A 20,074-nucleotide genomic window follows, 5' to 3' on the forward strand; every position below is an offset into this window, starting at 1 on the left:
TGGAAGAAGAAAAATTAGATCTAAAAGAACAGCCATGGAAAGAAAATAAAAAAAGATAAAGGAGAAGTTGAAAAAGAAAGAGGAAAATAAAACTCATACGGGTCAGACAGAAAAGAGAGAAAGATGAGAAAGATGAATCAGACAGCGAAAGAAGAGAAAGAGAGTAAATGTGAAGAGAGCATAAGAGATAGAGAAATGACGAAGTAATTGAGAGAGTCGGGAGAGTAATGAAAACACGTGGGAAAACGGGTGAGAGTGAGAGTGATAAAATGGTGGGTAATTAATCCCACCATTTTATTTTTATTAGTGGTCGTCGAAGTTAGGCACGTGAAGGTGGTAGGTAGAATATGTCGTCGAAGTTGATTGTGCGAAGGTAAGTCGTTGGAGTTAGTCACTAGAGTTCTTGTCGGAGGTGGTTGGTAGAGCCTAGAGTTCTTCATCAAATTTGGTCGTGTGAATGTGGCAGTCAGAGTTTTTTTTTACCAAGGTGGTTGTCGGAGCTCGGAGTTGGTCGTCGGGGTTGGCCAAGGTGGTCATCAGAGTATGTCGCCGGAGTGTAGTAGAGGTAATTACCAACGGAGACCGATGAATTGAACTATTAAAAACATTAGAGGGAGAGAGAATTGGGGAGAGTTCAACATTTAAAGTTGGTTGTCAAACATTGAGTTGGTAAAAAATATCAACTCAACACGATTCTCCTTGCTTCTTAGATACCCCTAAAATATATATTGTAAATGAAGTTGTTAAATATTCGTATTTTTTCGCTTTCTTGTTTTATCGTGTCTAAAAAAGAGAAGACAAAGAAGGAAAAAAAACTAAGTATACAACATGATACATAGTTGAATCTTAAATAACAATTTGTTCGATGCATTGAGAAGTGGTAAAAGAAATAAAAGAATGTTGGGAAAAAAAACAAGCCCGTTGATTTAATTTGGAAAACGACCTTTTTTTTTCTAAGGAAAAAAAATGAGTACTTATTGTAGTTAGAAAAAAAAATGTGCATTTCTCAATGAGATCAGTGCTTACCGTTATAAACTCCTTAATAATATTTTCAGTACGTTGAAAACCCAATTCAAGTGGCCTAATTATATAATACATTGTTTTTCTTAGACGGTAGTTTGTTTGTTTTTTTGTTTTTTTTTTTTTAGAAATGTAGATGTTTTAAATTTTTTGATGCTGAAAATAATAGATGTTTGACATTTTTAGATAATTATTTTGATTTTATATGAAATTTTTTACATATATCTTGAAATATTTAGATAATTGCATTTGTTTAATAGAATTACGGGGGAAAATGTATTTTTGATCTCTAAAGGGGCGTTTGGGACAAGGAATTGGTTATTATAGTTGGTTATAATAGTTTGTTTTTGTGGTGTAGATATTTTAGTTTGAGTTATAATAGTATGTGTTTGAGGTGTAAACTATTTTAGTTCGAAAAGAAAATAGTAAACACCGTAGTAAATAATAAAAAAATGATGAATGTAAAATAGTAAAAACGGCAACAAATAGTAAATATTGTAACAAATAGGGGTTTTCAAATAGTGTTGATTGTAGCTAATTGGGGACTATAAAATAGTATTTAGTCCTTGCCCCAAATGCCCCATAAGTTGTGAGTCTAGTTTCTATTTGATTAATACATTTCAAAATGTTATGTGGCCCAATTTGATAATCATTTGGTTTTTTTCGTTTTTGTTTTTTAAATTAAATCTATTTCATTCACATTTCTTATAATGATTGACATGATTATTGAGTATAATGGTTAAATTCTTAGTCAAATTCAAAAAACAAAAATACTTTTTTGAAATACTTTTTTAGTTCTCAAAAAGTGACTTTGTTTCTTAAACCATTGGTGAAAATTTTTAGTTTTTTAGTTTTTAATTTGATTTCAATTTAGTCCATACATTTTAAAATATTACTATTCTACCTTTGAGATTTTATTTTTTTCTTAAAAAAAAATTAATTTGATTCTTACATTTTAATATTTTAAATTTCTTATCTCAAATTTGTACTAAATACCCACTTTTCCGACATTAGAGTTAATCTCTACTAGTTAATTTAAATTTTTTTAAAAAATTATAATCAATTAAGTTTTATTATTTTTCATCACAATTAAAATTAATTTTAGATTTTCTCTTCAAAATTATTTTAAATTAATTAATAAACATTAATATCAAATACTAAAGTGACTATTTAATGAAAAATCAAAGTTACAAGTATAGATTTTGAAATATGTGAATCAAATTGAAACAAAACTCAAATCATAAAGTTAAAATTGAAACATTATGAAACTTAAGGACTCAAATTGAAACCAAACTCACAACTTTAGAACTAAAGGTATAATGGTTTGAAACGTATAAACTAAATGAAAACTAGATCCAGAATTTAGATATCAAAAATATATTTTTTTTTCCTAAAATTTTGATTGTCTTAAATTTACATAAATATTTTTAAAAATCGATACGATTAAAAAATATTCGTATTTGCGAGGATACTCAAATTCCTACCATTTTTAAAAAATTAAATCTAACCATTCTTATACAAAAGAGTCGAAGATGAATAAAAAGATGCACCTCGTATATTATAGAAAAACCGTATATTTCTAATAAGCTTTAAAACAATATTAAGAAGAAAAGATCCAGGACTAGAGAATAATTAATTATAATTATTTTGTTAATTTCCATCAACAGCCTGTCGCTTTGGCCGAGTGGTTAAGGCGTGTGCTTGCTAAGTGCATGGGGTTTCCCCGCGAGATTTCGAATCTCTCAGGCGACGTTATTTTTTTTTCATCTTTTCCAATATTAAATTTTCTTCCGGACTAAAGAATTTTCAGGCCCATTATTGGGCCCAATACTAGATGTTGCCCTAATTCCAACCCAAATGCAATTTTTTTTTTCTTTCAAATAATTGCAATAAAAAGAAGTGCATCTACATGTATTCTTCAATGTTTTTCTAACTTATTTTTGGTCGTTTTTCCTTTTTTCCCCCTCTTTTAATGTACAATGATTGAGGTATTTTTGTGGTATTATGTAAAATTGTTTTCATAAAAAAAAAAAAATTAGCAAAGACATTTAATTACTATTTTGAGTTGGATTCTTATCAACAAGTAGGAGAAGTTTGATACACGAACATATTGATAGGTCTTTATTTCCTTACGCTCCGACTTCATGAGATAAAATCTCGATCTCATTGTGCTCCAATTTCATCTTTGTTTTCTTTTTATTTTTTATTATTCAAATGAAAGTTAAAAAAAGCAATTCAACATAAAAGTATCTTAAGCTCTTGGTCGTTTTCTTTAGTCTCGAGGACAATGGTAGTAGTCGTTAATATATACGTTAAGTCAGTTAATCTAAGTTCACTTTATCGTAAAGATATTTTATGCTCCTTTTTTTTTTATTTTTTAATGTATTTTAAACTCTTCAAGCTATACTAATTTGTAGATAACTTAATCATTTTAACATTATATATGTTTGTGAAGACAGTTATATCCACAGAATTGTTATTCTGAACATAATTAATGGAAGTAAATGTTATATATTTGTACTCTAAAATGGTATATATTTATGTTGGTAAATGTACTGATTATTAATTTTTAAAATGTCTATTTTAGTCTAAAATTTTTTTAAGAAGCAAACATTTTATCGTCGCTATTTTATTTTTTTTTGCCTTAAATCCGCTTTGCCCAATTCGTCCCTCAAACTTATAAATCATGCTTGTATATTAACCTTTATACCAGTATTTGAAACTTCATTAACTTGTTACAAATTAAAATATAAATGTTGACCAAAGTAGAAAAATCAAAATCAAAATAAAAAATAGAATAAACTTGAAAATTTAGAGACTAAAATGATTATTTTGACAGATTAATGACTAAAATAGAACAAATTTAAAAGTTTAGAAATCAAAATAAGATTTAAATTAACTAATTATCTAAAAATAAATATCAATCTACTTTGATTATTATAGCTGAACCACGACAATCTAATATTAATTTACCAAACACACCATAAAATGTTTTTTTGTTAATGTTAAAAATTAAAATTTACGAAAAATTATTTTTACTTATAACTAATTTTTCTAAAATCATAACTATCAACAATTATTTTAAAAGAAACAACAATTTTAAACTAAGTTATAAATATTTTCAAATAGAACCTCCACTCATCCAACATGTTATTAAACTAAAGAAATAGTGGTATATATATTGCATATATGACCTTTATAACCTTTAAAAAATATATATATATAAAAATGTGTAGATTATTTTAACTACTTTTTAAATATGTTGTCTTGTTCATGCAAATATCTAAACATGGGACAAAGAAATGAGGTAAAACATTATAGATTGAGGCTTTGGCTTATTATTCATATATATGATTATTATGCGCATATATACATACATATGTTATTGATGCATGTATAACTTTTTACCATGTGAAAAATGAACTATATTGGTTAATTAGTGCATTGGTTAGTATGTTTGAGGTTATTAATTTTTTTTTTTTTTAAATAAAGAAACACTATAAAACCCTAAGTAAAGAGAATAATGTTTTTCAAAATGCAAATGACCTATCTTTCTTCCCCCAATCACTCTAGCAACTAATCCAAGACATGATCAAGTGTACTTTGTTTATTCTTCAAGTAACCAAATCTTTAGTTTTCTAAATTAAATAATTCATAGGCACACATGTTAGTCATGGGTTAGCCTTCAAAGTCCTCAAGAAAATGATTGGGGAAAAAAGGGACATTCTTTTTATCATTCATTCAAGTGGAAAAAAGGGGTCACTTTTTATGTCTACCTATGAGCTAATTTTTGTAAAATATTTCAATTGGGTCATTTTCTAAGCTAGCTTTAATGAGAGAATTTTGGGAAGATGCAATCATATCTTAACATTTTCTCTCTGTCTGACCCTATTTTATAGTGTGTCTTTATACTTATATTTATGTGTATCATTTAATCCTTTTTTAACTTATGTATTCCTAATTTATTCTATTAGTTTCAAATTTATTGTTTTGAAGTTTTAGTTATCTTTGAAATGTAACTTTTTTTTTCTTTTTTTTTTTCTTTTTTAACAAACTAGCTAGTTTTGAATTATATTTAGTAGATTCATTAATGAAAAGACGGTGTAACAATTAGAAAGAAAAAAGCTTTGTTATTATCAAGTTAAGAAATGTTAAATGTCTAACTCATCTTATTTAATTTAAAAATTCAATGAAACTTCATTGGATCTAGAAATCAATTCAATATGAGTATTATCACATGAAGTACTCCATAGCTCTCTCCTAATTCAAGGAAAGACTCTACTCATTTCAAAATCATGACAATCTTATCGAATATTTCACCTTTTTTTTTTCCTTTAGTTTTATGTGTAATTCTTCTTTTTCTCTCTATCTGTACAATACCACTCATTTTCCTTTTCAATTTAAGTAGGACTAATTGAATTTTTTGTTGTGCAAAGATGAGGTGGATAATTAACATGATCAAACAAAAGCAAACTCGAAACCACACAATTATTTTTAAACGTTACATCATCGATTCGCTGTTCGATTTAGTTCAACTTAAAAAAAGAAAGAAAGAAAGAAAAAGCTACGTTTATTAACAAAAGTATGTGAGAAGGAACATACGTACAACCGAGAGTCAAAAACTAAGGATATGAATTCTCTGTTACAAAAGAATACATCAATTGAGAGTAATAAAAGCGGTTGTAATTTTGAAAATAACTCAATATAGGTCAATATCTACTTCGATATTATTAATCATTAAGTGAAACTTGTTAGAAAATATTCATAAGCCTTCAAATAAAATAGAACTTTCAAAACCCTAGAGATGAAATTGAACAAAATGATGGTACATATATATACTTCACACACACACACTATCCCAATCTGTGGGTACTTTTATTTTGGGTAAAACAAAAAAAGAAAGAGAGGGATAGTGTGTTACATAATGGGATTTAGAATTGAAACCAAGCATGTGCCTAACTAATCTCTAATTGTCATAATTAGTTATATAAAAAAAAAATGGGAGAGTCACTAACAAAAAAAAAAGCAAAAAAGTGTTTTAGAGATTAAAACAAAATAAAAATAATAATAATAAATAAATGATAAAAAGATCTCTACTCCTAGTTTAATTTTGCTTTAGTGGACAATGGATATTCATCTCTCAACTTAGTTATCATTAAAACCCCATTAATATAAGAAATAATCATACAACCTTTCTCTTCAACCTCCATTTTTACCCATCATTCCTTCTTTTAAATCCAAACTCAACCACACACTCACTCATTCTTCATAAACATAACTTAATTGACATAAATTATTTGTAACTCTCGACCATAAGATTAGAAATTCGAATTCTCGCTCGGCATATTCTTGACCTAAAAATAACTTTATTTAACAAGAAACTAAAGAATAAAAGAGAGTTCAGTAGATCACCTCAAATATTTCAACGAAGTTGACGGACGAAAATAAAAACTTTATTCTTCCATTTTTTTGACCCAATTCCATTCATTTATTTACTGCACAATCTATCATGTCATATATGATCATATCAACAATAATATTAAGAAAAAGAGAAGTATAACAAACTTCCATTAATTTCACCAACTAACATATTCATATATCTTTTTGTACATGCATGTTTTACAATAGTAGTAAACTACATGTATACAATAATCTATTGTTAATTCTCTTTCTCCCTTTCTTTCTCTATCTTAAAGCATAGCTCTCTTTAATGGAGTGCCTTTCAAGGGTCTTCAATGTCTATATACCACAACCCTTAGACCTTTTTTCTTTTATTATTATTACTTCACATTATATATGAACAGCTTTTCAATAATAATAATAAAAAAAAGTTTGCAGAAAGGAAAGAAGATGAAAACTTATAAAGATCTAGAAAAGATAGATATGAATAATCTAGCCAAACCCTAAATATATCCCTGTGAAAGTGTTAATATACATCTCGAAAAATTATATAATGTGACCGTCTCGATATAAGTCTTTTTTCCCTCTATTTTCTTCAAGGATAAAATTATCCGTGTATATTGTTGTGGTCTCTTCGAATAATTTCTCGGTTTACTATTGGACTTGAAAATTGAGACATGGGAAAGAAGGAACATCTTTCATCAAATCCTCCAAGTCCCATTCGCCAATTGAAAATTCCTCATGAAGAAAATTTGCTCCAACCCCACCATTGATGTTGTTATCAATCTTTGGATTATTGTTGCTAATATTATTATGATTAGCAAGGCAGTTGATGTTGTTCATTAAGTAATTACTATGGTTAGCTTCTTTAACTACGGTTTCGGTTTTTAAGCTTCTCTCGGCGGTGGTAGTGTTAACACTTTGCAAAAGAGGGAGATTACTAAAGAAACTCTCATCTTCCTGGAAATAACCCGGTTCGACCCCGGTGGTGAAGGTCGCGGTGGTGGCGGGGAAGAATGGTCCACCGTGGGCAGCGAGGAAAGGGAAGGGATCAAGGGCGATAATGGAAGGTGCGGGATCGGAAGCGTAGATGGGAAAGTCATCCATTAACCCTTGTGGTTGTTGTTGTTGATCTTGACCCGATAAGAGGCCGCCAAAAATATTGGGTTTTGAGTCGGTGGAGGGAGAGCCGGCGGAGCTGGTGTTCGAAGATGGTGAAGAGGACAAATTCTTGAGCCTCTTTTTAATGGTCGAGTTCCAAAAGTTCTTGATTTCGTTATCGGTTCTTCCCGGTAATCGCGCCGCAATTTGAGACCATCTGCATTCATATAGTTACGTAGATGTATTAATATTTGTGCATGAGAGAGCATGCAGCTGAGCTAAACTCTAAACTCTACAATAAAATCAATTAAAATGCAATTTCAAGTTTATGTCAAAGTCTTTTTTGTAACGTTAATATAATTTCAGTGGTTGTTAAATTCGGTGACATGTCATATGTTTAATTAACAACAAAATGATTAAATATAATAATAATAATCCATAATTTCAATATGATAGATTTTAAAACAAGCACAATTTAACTAATCAATTTAAGAAAAAATGACGACTTTAATATAATATTTTTTTGGCCTTTTCGAGTCCAACCATAAAATGCGACTCACTATACATCATAGTCATCTTCATTTAGACTAGTCTACAATATTTAAATTAATAATTAAAAAAAAGTTTATAAGAGAAAGTATAGTGTATAGTGAAGTTGAAATATCTGTATAAAAATAATAGTGATATGGGAATGGCATGATTTATCACTATCAAACGTAAACTGATTTTGCACTCTAGCTCTTTTGTTTTCTTTCAATCAAAACCCCTTTGCCAACATATTAAGTTTTGTAATTTTACCCAAAGTGGCTAGTATAATAGTTAACTAAATTAACTAACCATTTATGATTTTGTTGAATCGATAATATATGTCTTAACTAGCTGAAATAATTATTTTGAATAAAGAAAAAGGACCTGTTGCCAAGAAGGGAATGCAAATGGATGATAAGATGTTCTTCTTGGGGAGAGAAGGCGCCACGTTTGAGATCGGGGCGTAAGTAATTGATCCAACGGAGACGACAGCTCTTACCACAGCGTTGAAGACCGGCATTACGAGCGACATCGCTCCAGCAACCTTGGCCATTGTTAAGCATATAGCTCATCAACTTGTCATCTTCTTCAGGTGACCAGAGCCCCTTTCGGAGCTTTGTCGTCGTCGTCGTCCCACCCAATGCCTCAGGCTTCCTCATTATGATTAATTAAAAGACACAAAAGATTATATTCTGTGTTGAGAGTATTTAAGTTGTTGGAACTGGGTTGATGTGGATCTGTGTGGAATTTATAAAGAGAGAAAAATAAATCTTTTTTTTTTAAAAAAAAGGAAAAAGATGGAGTAGGAAAAATAAAATTATGATGATGGTGATGGTTGTGGGGTTTGCTTACAATATTGGGAAGAGAGAGAGAGAAGGTTGTTGATGGGTCTTTGGTAGAAACGGTTTGGAGGGGGACCTGAAAAGAAAATTAAATTAAATTAAGTTGGAGAGAGAAAACGGTGTCGTCTTGTCTTTGACTCATTGAACTTTTTATTTTATTTATTTTGGGGGTTAAATTTTAAATTTTCATATTTCTTCACTCACAAGGTAATCATAATCCATGAATCAGAGAGAGAGAGAGGTTTTGTTTTCCAACCAAGCCAAGATATTTGCTTCCATTTCACATAACCTATATTTCTCTCTCTTCCACACGTGTAGTTTAAGATATATCCTTTTTCATTTTTCATTTTTTTTTATTTTTACTAAAAATTACCTTTTTAATTCCCGACTTTTTAAATATATGGATAAATTTTTAATGCATATCCTTTTAGTCCTTGATTTTTTTTTTTAAAATAAATTTAAAAAGTCCATGCAATAATTCTTTTTAGGGTTTTAGATTTAAAAACCTATCCATCTTAATTACTTTTTAACTTATTTTTGTAATTCAAAATGTTATGTAATTATATAAGATAGTTATAAAAAAATATTTTAGAGACTTTTTAAACTCATTCTTAAAAACTTGGAAACTAAATAGGTATATTTTCAAAATTCATTGACCAAATGAACCTATTCTAATAAACTTGGGGGATAAAAAAGGTAGATATGTTTTAAAAACTTAAGGACCAAATGCACATATTCTTCAAAATTTGGGTACTAAAAAGATAGATTTCCCTTTTCTTAATTATAAAGGTTAAAATTATATACCCGTTTGAGGATCGTTTGATTTTTTAAAATTAAGTCTACAAATAATCTATCTATATGTAGATTTTTGGTTTTTGTAATCTACTTTCAAACCACCGTTTTAAAATACCAAGTTAAATTTTTGAAAACTAAAAAAATAGTTTTAAAAACTTGTTTTTATTTATAGAATTTGACTAAGAATTCAATTATATCACTTTAAATAATAAAAACCAAGGTAACAAATTAAGAGAAAACAATCCCAATTAAAAATAAAATAAAATAAAATAGGGCGTTCTAATCAATTTTAAAAACCGTCTAATATGATATTGAACTTTTAATTATTATCTAATAGTCCTTTGAAATTTTTAAAAAATATGTTAGTTTTACAGGTTTATGATCTTTCAGTTATATATTCGTGATTTCTTTTTTTAAAAAATGTTGAATAGATGAATGATTTTTTATATATAAATTTGAAATGGCCGAGATTTTATTAAATATAAAATCAAAAGTTTAGAAACTAATGGTTACATAATTTTTAGAGTTTAAGGTCTTATTAAAAAAAAAAAAAAAAGAATAATTAACAATTGTACATATTCGACACTATTTAAATTTCATGGATGTGATTGACATAAACTTAAAAGAGTTTTGTAATTTAACAAATTATAAAGTTAATCCCTACCTTTTGTGCTTTGAGATTGTTTAAAATCTGTTAATATAATATTTGACACTAATAACTTTTAAGTTTATAAAAGATTTGCCGGACATAAAATTGAAAATTGAAAGTAGATGATTTTCATTTTTAGAGTCCATTTGGTTATTTAACAAAAGTTTAAAATTAAAATGAAATGATGGATGACACGTAATGTGGTGAAATGGTTGGTTTTGGTTAATCCAACTCATCATATCGATTTCCATGTAGAATTCTTTAGTTGGATTTGCAAAATAATTCAACTTTCATTCTCTTCCCTTTTATTCTGCCGTGTCTACAAAGTTGGAAATTATAAATGTACTTGTAAATTTAAGCCAACAATTAAAGTGGGTATAATTCAACTAATATTAAAAAATTTATGCTTCCTCAAACCTAATAAACTAAAAATCTTTTAGTACTAAGTTAAACTTTGGGTTATTGTTCTCTAGCCTTATAATTGAAACTAAATGTAAATTCTTTAAATATTTTATTTTCCTCTTTTATGTATTGGAATTTTATCAAATCAAATTTAGTGTATTGTAATTGAGTGATGACATATGATTTTTTTTTTTTTTTAAGATTTTGTTTTTTCTAATATACGATTTTTTTAAATTACCGATTGGACGACCCAACTAGTGAAAATCAATATTAATTTGGGAGGAAATGACATTGTAGGGATTTGAACACAAGACCTTTCTAAATTACCTATTCTGATATCATCTTAAATCATCAGTTGACTAAAAAATTTAAGTTAATGAGTGAAAATAAATTTAATATCATATCATCTAATAGATTCTTCGTATGTGTGTTTTAGCATGCCTATGTTTAATAGAGACTCATCTTCTACGTCATCAACTCATTTTTGGGTAAAATTCTTTAGTAAAGATTAGGATTAATATGAAGTGGGGGCACTCTTTAAGGAAAATTGAACAAGTTTATTGTCTTTTCCTCTTCTTTTTTTGTTTTGTTTTGTTTTTTTTGAGAAAAATGAGGTGGGTAAGTTTCTCATTCAAGTAAGGTTACTTTAGTAAAAAAAAAAATTGCGTGTAATTAACCGTCTCGATGTATAGGTACATACAAAATGAAATTCTAAGAATCCATTTGATAATTATTTTGTTTGTTGTTTGTTATTTTTGAAAAGTAAGCCTATAAACATTACTTTCACCTTCAAATTTCTTCATTTGTTATCTATTTTTCATCAATGATTTAAAAAACCAAGTCAAAATTTGAGAACTAAAAAAAGTAACTTTAAAAAAGTTGTTTTTGAAATTTGGAATTTGACTTATAAGAAATGTGGATAATATAGGCTTAATTTTTAAAAAAAAAAAAATAAATGACCAATCCAAACTTTGTAAGATGTTTTGGACTACGAAGGGTCAGTAACTAATTAATAACTATAGAAAATGTAAGATGTTCTGTCTTTAATTAATTTTGTTTAAATTTAATTTGTGCTATAAGTGTGCATACTTAGGCCTTATTTGTCCTCTTCATAATAATTAATATAAGATTCCTTATTATCAGATCACATATTTTTATTTGTTGATTTATTTTAGGTTTTGTGACAATATATAGCATATGCCACCCAAATTGAGGGGAGGGTCCTCATCCAAAAGGGTCTCCCATCTCATGATTTGTTGGAATAATATTGTTACATCTCTATAGTTTTGGATGCTTAGGACATTTCTAATATAATATAAAATTTACTTTCATTCATTAAAATGAATGGCTCTGTGAACAATTATATAGTCAAAACGTACTTAACTCAACAGTAATTGACATGTTTTCTTTATAGAAATAAGAGGTTCAATCTCATATCCCGCAGTTGTTGTATTAAAAAAAATTAGGGAATGTGCAACGTTGTAGAACATTTTGCAGAAAAAATAAGATGTAATTTTTCAAAGAATTTTAATTTGTGTCAATACATCAGACATTTCCATTAACATTTTTATATGTTCATCGATTCAACATTGACTACATGAAGAATGATGAGTTGACATTCTCATAAAACTTATAGAAAAATCATTAACATAAAAAAAAATATATCAACAAAATATCACTAATGTGAACTTAATATTAATAATAAAAAGATGTAATTCAGTTAAAAAGAGAGGAATGTTTATCTGCAAATTGAATTGTTTTTTTTTTCAAATTTTTATATCCATAGTTTTTTCATAAATATTCATGAACATTGACATTTTATCAATATTTTTATAAAAGTTGATTGTTTACATCCACATTCATATCATGGTCTTTTCTTAGGGAGCGTTTGACACGTAGATTTGGAATGCTAAGCCTAGAAATGTTAAGTCTGGGGTTGGGTTGAGAGGTTTAGATAGACATTTAAGAAAATTGTGTTTTGAGTGTAGATTTGAAATGCTAAGCCTAAAAATGTTAAGCCTGGGGTTGGGTTGGGAGGTTTAGATAGACGTTTAAGAAATAGATTTTGGAAGTCTAGGTTTAAGAAGCTTGATCTTGAATTTGTGAAATATTTTTTTGTATTTAATCCGTGGTTAGATTTTAGATTAGTTTAAATTTGTCATCTTAATTATTTTAACATAATTAAGTTTAAAATAAACTAAAAAATTTAGAAAGATATATATATATATATGAATTTTGAAATAGAGATTTGACTAAAATTATAATTTTATTTAATTTATTGTTTTAGAATTTAATATTTGATTTTACTCGATTTTGAAATAAAATTTCATTTAAACTTTTGTCACTTTAACTAATTTGAATTACTGTTTTTTAAACAAACAACCTAAGTAAATATACTTAATTACACAACTGCAGTCTAATGAGCTATTATTTTATACAAAAATCTTATAATAATATTAATAATAATATAAATAGAAACATGTAAAAGAAATAAAAGAAAATAAACGAAATCTCCTAAAACAAAGTCAACATTATAAACAAAGGAGGGAAGAGATAGAATTTTAAAAAAAAAGACATTCTAATAAATAACAATAACTAAAAAGAAAAACTCCAAATGAAAAAATAATTAGAAGAAAGAGAAAATGTGTTTTTAAAAAATATTATTGTAATTAAACTAAGGTCTATTTGGAATGAGTAAGAATTTTTTTTTTTTTCAAAAAATTCATTTTATTTAAACACTTTTGATTAAGAAAAAAAAAAAACTCCTTAACATAAAAACACACATGTTTGACAACTCTTTCTTAGAAGTATTTTTATATACAAGTTTGTTTGGTTTGTTATGTAATAAAAATGTTTCTTTTAATGTTTTTTTCAAAGTTATCGGTGGCAACCAAAATTTGGTTAGAGTCGGTGGGCTGAAAGTTTACCGACAGGGTCGTCAGAAGTGGCGACCGGAGGTTGGGGTGACGGTCAGAGTTAGCCGACGGCAGTCATTGAAAGTGGTGTCCAAAAGTTGGCCAACGAACTTTCTAAATTAAATTAAGAAAAACAAAGTGTAGCCCATAAATTTAAATAATGTTTACTATTCATTCAAACCCTTCCAAAATCCTTATTTCAAACAAGGGTTGAACTTAGGATGTCTAACTCATCCTAACTTCATTCCTGAAAATAAACACTCCATTAGTCTACAAAATCTTAAAAGGTTGGTTTTTTTTTTAAAAAAAAAAACTAATACTTCATGCGTATTGCTCTATTTGGCATGCTTTCATACTGTTAATGTTTCATTTGTTTTTTCTCATACGCTTAATGAAGTATATATCCTTTTCTCGAAAAAAAAATTACGAAAATGATGTAAATAGAAAAACTTATGCATTTAATATGCATATATATTGGTATACTTCGTATTAAACAAGTCAGTGATATATTTAACATTAGGAATATTAATATATAATAAATATTACCAATGATACAAAAATTGTACATATGAGTGATATATCTTTATAATATATAAATATGCTGTCCTATAAAAAAAAAATATAAGATCTATTAGCGGGTTACCTTCTGTATTAGTTATATTAGTGATGAGATATCTTGTTAATGAGTAAAAAAAATTAATATACTTGTAATGTACAGAAAATTCTTTTCTACGTGTAAAGTTTTATTTATTTATGGTTTAAATAATATTGTAGTCCTGATACCTTTATTTTTGTTTTATTTTGATCTCTTTACTTTTAAAATGTTTATTTTGATTCTTGTACTTTCAATTTTGGTTCATTTTGATCATTATATTTTCAAAATCTTTATTTTGGTCCTTGTACTTTCCAGCAATGACCATTTTAGTCCCATTACTTTTCATATTTCATTTTTAAGAGATCAAACTAGTCATCTTTTGAAAGTTCAAAGACCAAAAGGAACAAAAGTCTAAAGTACAAGAACGAAAATGAATATTTTGAAAGTATATGGACTAAAATTAATCAAAATTGAAAACATAAAGACTAAAATGAACAAAGTATGGAGACCAAAATGAATCAAAACAAAAAATATAGGGATCAAAGTAATATATAAACCTTTATTTATTTAACCAATTTATAAATATGGCAACTAAGTCTGGTATATATATATATATATATATATATATATATTAACGCTTAATTATATTATCAGCATGATGCAGTGATATGAATCACAATCAGGCATTAGGAAATTGAATCAAAATTGTAATGTAATTAACAAAGACACTTTTTTATTTTTCGAAAGAAAAAGACATATTTTTAGGAGTCCAAAAAAGCGTACGGAATTTTGAAAATTTTGACATGAAAAAGAATGGAAAATTGTGTTTCAAGTTACTATTGTATGAAAAAGTTATTATTATTATTATTATTATTATTTGGCCCTTCTTTCTTTTGCCTTAGAAATGAGGTTTTCCTTTTGACGTATTTTATCTGCAATCAACCTAAAAAGCCGAAAATGGGCGAAACAAAACAAGAAAATCGTTCGGTAATCTTCTTTTTGTCTCCAAGTCTTTTTTTAAATGTAAAAAATTATTTAATTGTTTTTAAATGTAGAAAAATAAGTAAATTTATTTATAAATATAGTAAAATGTTTACAAATAATGTATCAATGATGATGACATTTTGTTTTATATGAAAATATTTTTAACAATTTTACTATATAAAATAATTACTCAAAACTATTAATTGATTTAAAGAAAGAATGAATGAAAATACATTCATCCTCAAAAATAGTATAAAAACAAAAGACAGATTTATTGATCATTTAACAGCAATAAAAATATCTCTTCAAAACAATTCTACAATTTTAAAAATAAAATAGAAAATAATTTAAAAGACCCCTCTATAATTTTAGTGTGATTTTGTTAGATAATATACAATTAAATTTACTTTCATCTACTATATTGAGCTTTTGAGTCGACTGGTGATTTAAAACATTTCATGAGTTTAAGAATTACATCAAATCTATATAATTTAAAATATTTCATTTTCTTTTTTGCCCTTATATTATCAGTAATATCTATTTTATCTTTTGTTGATGATACGTGACTAGTTGAATTTAAGTATTTTTTTAATTTATATTTGTAGGATGTGGCAATTTAAATGTAAATGTCTATTAAGTCCAATCAGTATAATTGATGTTGGCAAGACATGCTTGTTCGAATAGAGATAGTTGTACATCTTATTGATGCATTCATTGCATTCGGGTACAATCCATGTATAACTAATTAAATATGTCGATACATTTTTTTTTTAAATAAATACTTCATTCGTATAGATAAGTGAGAAATGTACAAAAGAGGAACGTCTAATTAAAATATACGTAAGGACACTTCATTTTCTAAAAAAGAAAAAAGGAGAGAAAATAAAAGAAAACAGACGTTTTGGACACATAGACGTTTAGTAAGAAAATGAGAAAGTATTAGAGAAAAAAATGTTAGAGAAAGAGAAAATTTTAGGGAATAAATAAGTTAGAATGGTACAGAAACTTTAAAGAAAAATGTTCAAAAAGAAATTAAAAAAATAGCACATCTTATAGAAAGAAAAATGAGAGACATGCACAAGTACACATTTTACTACTTTTAAGAGAATTCGTGATAATAGAAACTGTTTAAATATCATGTATTGATTACATATATAAAATTTTACATAAACTTTAAATTAAAACTTATTATTTAGTATGTATAAATTGGACTCTATACAATAATCTTTATTTTTCTCTTTTGCCCCTATACTTTTAGTAAATACCTATTTTATCCTTTAACATTTGGAACACAACTTTTCATTGAAAGATATTATGATACTAGTGCCATTTTTGTGCCAATAGACCACAATTCTTTAAGCTTAGGTATCCGTTATTCATATATACGTGCATCACACTTGATTCATTACGGACTATTATATTTCTAAAAAAATACTATTTTCTATTTTTTTAATGCCTAAATTTAGATACTATAGTCTTAAAAGTTATTTCCCTTTGATTTAACTTTTTCTTCAAACTCACGAAATCATTAATATTAATTTCAAATGGACAATATTATTATAATTTTATTATGTGTGACTGTGTGTGTATGGGAGGATAAGAGAAAGAAAAGCAACACATAAATGGACTTGTTTGTGACATGTTTTGGAAGGGAAAACTAATTATGTTAAATAAGTAAATTTAGCTATTTTGAAGGTTCTAATTAATTTCTTAGGAAAACAAACAATATCAATTCTAAGTAGCTTTCTGCTTTTTGTAATGAGAAAAAAGTACATTGAGATATAACCAGAAAATGCAGCAAACAATAAGCAATAAGGCCCATAATTTTATCCATATTTATTCATGAAATTGCTCTAATTACCCTCTAATTAGTAAATGTTGAAACCTGATTAAAGAAGATTATGCTTTCTACAAAAAGAAAATCAATAATAAAATTATGATCATTAATGTACCTAACTTAATAATTTTCCTTCTCCAAACCAAACCCTTTGCTCTTGACTCTTGTGGTTTTTTGGAATTGGAAACTTGCTAAATTCTGCTTTAATTACCTATACTAATCATCGATCAACTTTGTTAATTAGTGCATAATTGTATGAGAATCTTGAGATGGAAATGGAATATTTTTCTAACTTTGGAAATGATTATATCAAGATTTGTGCATGAAAGATTATAATAAAAAGGTTAAAAGTTTGAGGGTCATTAGTTCAATGACGATTTAATTGTTTTTTTTTTTCTCTCTTTTAAGGCTGTCAAAGTATATTTTATAGTCCCTCAATTTAGGGTTTAGGTTGAAAATTTCACGTTGAAAAAATCAAGAGACTTTAACATTCACTTTTCTTGATATAAATAACTCACGCCACTTCCTTAAAAAAAAAAAAAAATCGATACTTTTCTAGTTTTAATTAAAAAAAAAAAGCATGATCCCATGAATTACTTTTTACAAAACGAAGAAATAATCTTCCTTTAACTGAAGGATACCAAAGCCTAATTTACTCGTTAAGTCTCTTTGCACTTTCTTTTAGACTAGTTTCTAGCTTTATATGCTATACGAGTTTCATTTCTCTCGTTTTCAATTGATTTTGAGATGAAACCACATATTACAAAGCGACTTCAATATCTATTGTATATATGTAAAAGCGGCTTCAATATCTACTGTATATGTGTAAATGCACAAATTTGGAAGCTAATATATATATAAACAATTTACTAAAAATATTTCATATTGATGGTTTGACCTTCTTTTTATATATATTGTTGATATCGATATTTCATACCAACAGTGAATTTGTACTTTTTGGGAAGAAAATCGAACAAACACTTTACAAAATAGAAAAGCTCGCAGTAGTTTGGTGCTTAGTTATTAACACTCCGATGATCAAGTTAGTTATCTTTAGAGAGAGGTAAAGGGTATAGAGGTCGGGATATATTTCAGTGTACCTCAAATGTCATAAGCCCTCTCGAATATATAGAAATGAGTTTCGTAATGGTTATTCGCCAATTAATTTCTCACGTCATTAATCAAGCTATTACTAACCATTGTAAATTGTCTGATTTATTTCACTAATGACCCAAACATGTACAACACTTAGGTCTATTTGTTTCACAAGTATTACAATGGATTTCAGACAGACATTTAATATTTATGTTTGTTTCATAAGATTTTACTTTTTAAAATTCAGGATATTATTATCCAAGGAACTTTAATGTCCATCATGGATTTTTAACACCCTCCATACTTGTGATTTTTTTTTTACTTGGGAGACGAATAAAGTCTGATTAATTAATAAATTAATATCAATTAATTATTACTATTAATTTTAATTAATTATTAAATATAAATATATCATTTAGACTTAATAAATTTCATCTAATAAATTTATCATTGATATTTTATGTCATCTTAACTATTTAATACAAAATTTTATCAATATCATAATTGACTAATACTTATTTAATTATTTTTATTAACTAAATAAAATAATTTAAATAATGTTGAATTGAAAATATTCATTTGTTGATATTTTAAGTGATTAAATAATTAATCAATATAACAATGTATTAAATAATTAAATTTAATTATGAATACTTCTTCTCTTACATTTAATTAAAAAAATTATGGTCTACATCTTATATTGGTCCTCAAATTTTGAATCTTATTCTATTTTAATCCCTAAACTTTAAAAAAGTGTCCATTATAGTCCTTAAACTTTTAACAATTAGTTATTTTGGTTCCTTCTATTGCAATTTTGTCAACTCTTAAACAAAAAAGTTAAAATGATTTGTATTTTTTTATGACTAGGTTGCCAAATAAGTTAGACACGCTAAGATCCCGTTTGGTAACTATGTGAATTTTTTGTTTTTATTTTTGAAAATTAGGCCTGTTTCGTCCATATTTCTTATCATGATTTGCATCTTTGTTAAGTACATTGGTTAAATTCTTAGCCAAATTCTATATAAAATAATAATAATAAACTTTTTGAAAGCTATTTTTTAGTTCTCAAAATTTGGCTTGGTTTTTTAAACAATTGGTGAAAAGTAGATAACAAGGTGGAAGTAGTGTCCATAGGCTTAATTTTCAAAAGCAAAAACAAAAAACCAAATGGTTACGGGGCCTAAAAAAATATAGGGTTTCAATTTTGAATTAGGTACTAGAGCAATTTTTATAGGAGATCTCAAAAGTTATGTTGGGTTCAAGATTTTGGTTATTTCACTACTTGGGTGCATTGGTCATTGACATTTTATTTCACCTTCATCCTGTTCAACCCATGTTAGATGCAATTTCATTCTTAAAAGTTAATAGAATCTCAACAGTAAGGACCAAAATAAACACTTTTTAAAAGTTGAGTGACTAAAACAGTCGTTATTAAAAGGTTAAGGACAACAAATAGATCATGATTCAAAGTTTATGAGCCAAATAGTATTCAAACAAAAAATTATTTAGTTTTAGTTTCTATCTACAAAATTGGTAAATCAAACATTTTCATTTAACTTTCAGACATTAATTATCCTGTAAATTCAACACAAATATTAATTATCCCATACATTTAAAACGTAGACATTTAAACTCCACACATTTAATGTCCATACCCATAATATTTGCAATCTAAGCAGCCCTTTAGGCATAAACATTTACCTTCATAGAGTTGGCCTCTTCGAACTCTATGATCGTCCCTTTGGATCGGCCTTTATACTTAGACATTATATCTTTATGGTTTGATGGTCGACCATATGGATCGATCTCTATATTTAACCAAATGAATATTCACTGTTTCATCCCAATATTTTTGCTGTTTCTTTGTAGAAAATTGATAATATGTAGTGGGTTTAGGAGATAATTGAAATA

The 20,074-nt window shown here is 27.0% G+C and overlaps 1 protein-coding gene and 1 non-coding gene across 2 annotated transcripts; one reads left to right on the top strand and one right to left on the bottom strand.

The window, feature by feature from the left end:
- Positions 1 to 2,690: 2,690 nt before the first annotated feature.
- TRNAS-GCU (transfer RNA serine (anticodon GCU)) lies at positions 2,691 to 2,772 on the top strand. The gene has a single exon. It is a non-coding gene; the product is annotated as a tRNA-Ser (tRNA).
- Positions 2,773 to 6,559: 3,787 nt separating this feature from the next.
- LOC120088891 (myb-related protein Hv33-like) lies at positions 6,560 to 8,783 on the bottom strand. Its single transcript, XM_039046331.2, has 2 exons — positions 8,434 to 8,783; positions 6,560 to 7,738 (listed from the first exon to the last, which is right to left on the bottom strand). Exons 1-2 carry the CDS (start codon positions 8,706 to 8,708, stop codon positions 7,075 to 7,077), a joined length of 939 nt encoding a protein of 312 aa, XP_038902259.1. The 5' UTR covers positions 8,709 to 8,783; the 3' UTR covers positions 6,560 to 7,074.
- Between the last annotated feature and the right edge of the window lie 11,291 nt (positions 8,784 to 20,074).

The sequence above is a fragment of the Benincasa hispida genome, chromosome 10 (assembly GCF_027475165.1).
Source record: "Benincasa hispida cultivar pf3 chromosome 10, pf3_genome.v1.1, whole genome shotgun sequence".
NCBI classification, from domain to species: domain Eukaryota; kingdom Viridiplantae; phylum Streptophyta; class Magnoliopsida; order Cucurbitales; family Cucurbitaceae; genus Benincasa; species Benincasa hispida.

What these genes read in the sequence shown, in the direction of transcription:
- LOC120088891 (XM_039046331.2), bottom strand. Translation starts at nt 8,708, where the DNA reads ATGAGGAAGCCTGAGGCATTGGGTGGGACGACGACGACGACAAAGCTC. An exon ending in CATTCCCTTCTTGGCAACAG is followed by an intron (nt 7,739 to 8,433) that starts GTCCTTTTTCTT and finishes ATATGAATGCAG; the next exon opens with ATGGTCTCAAATTGCGGCGC.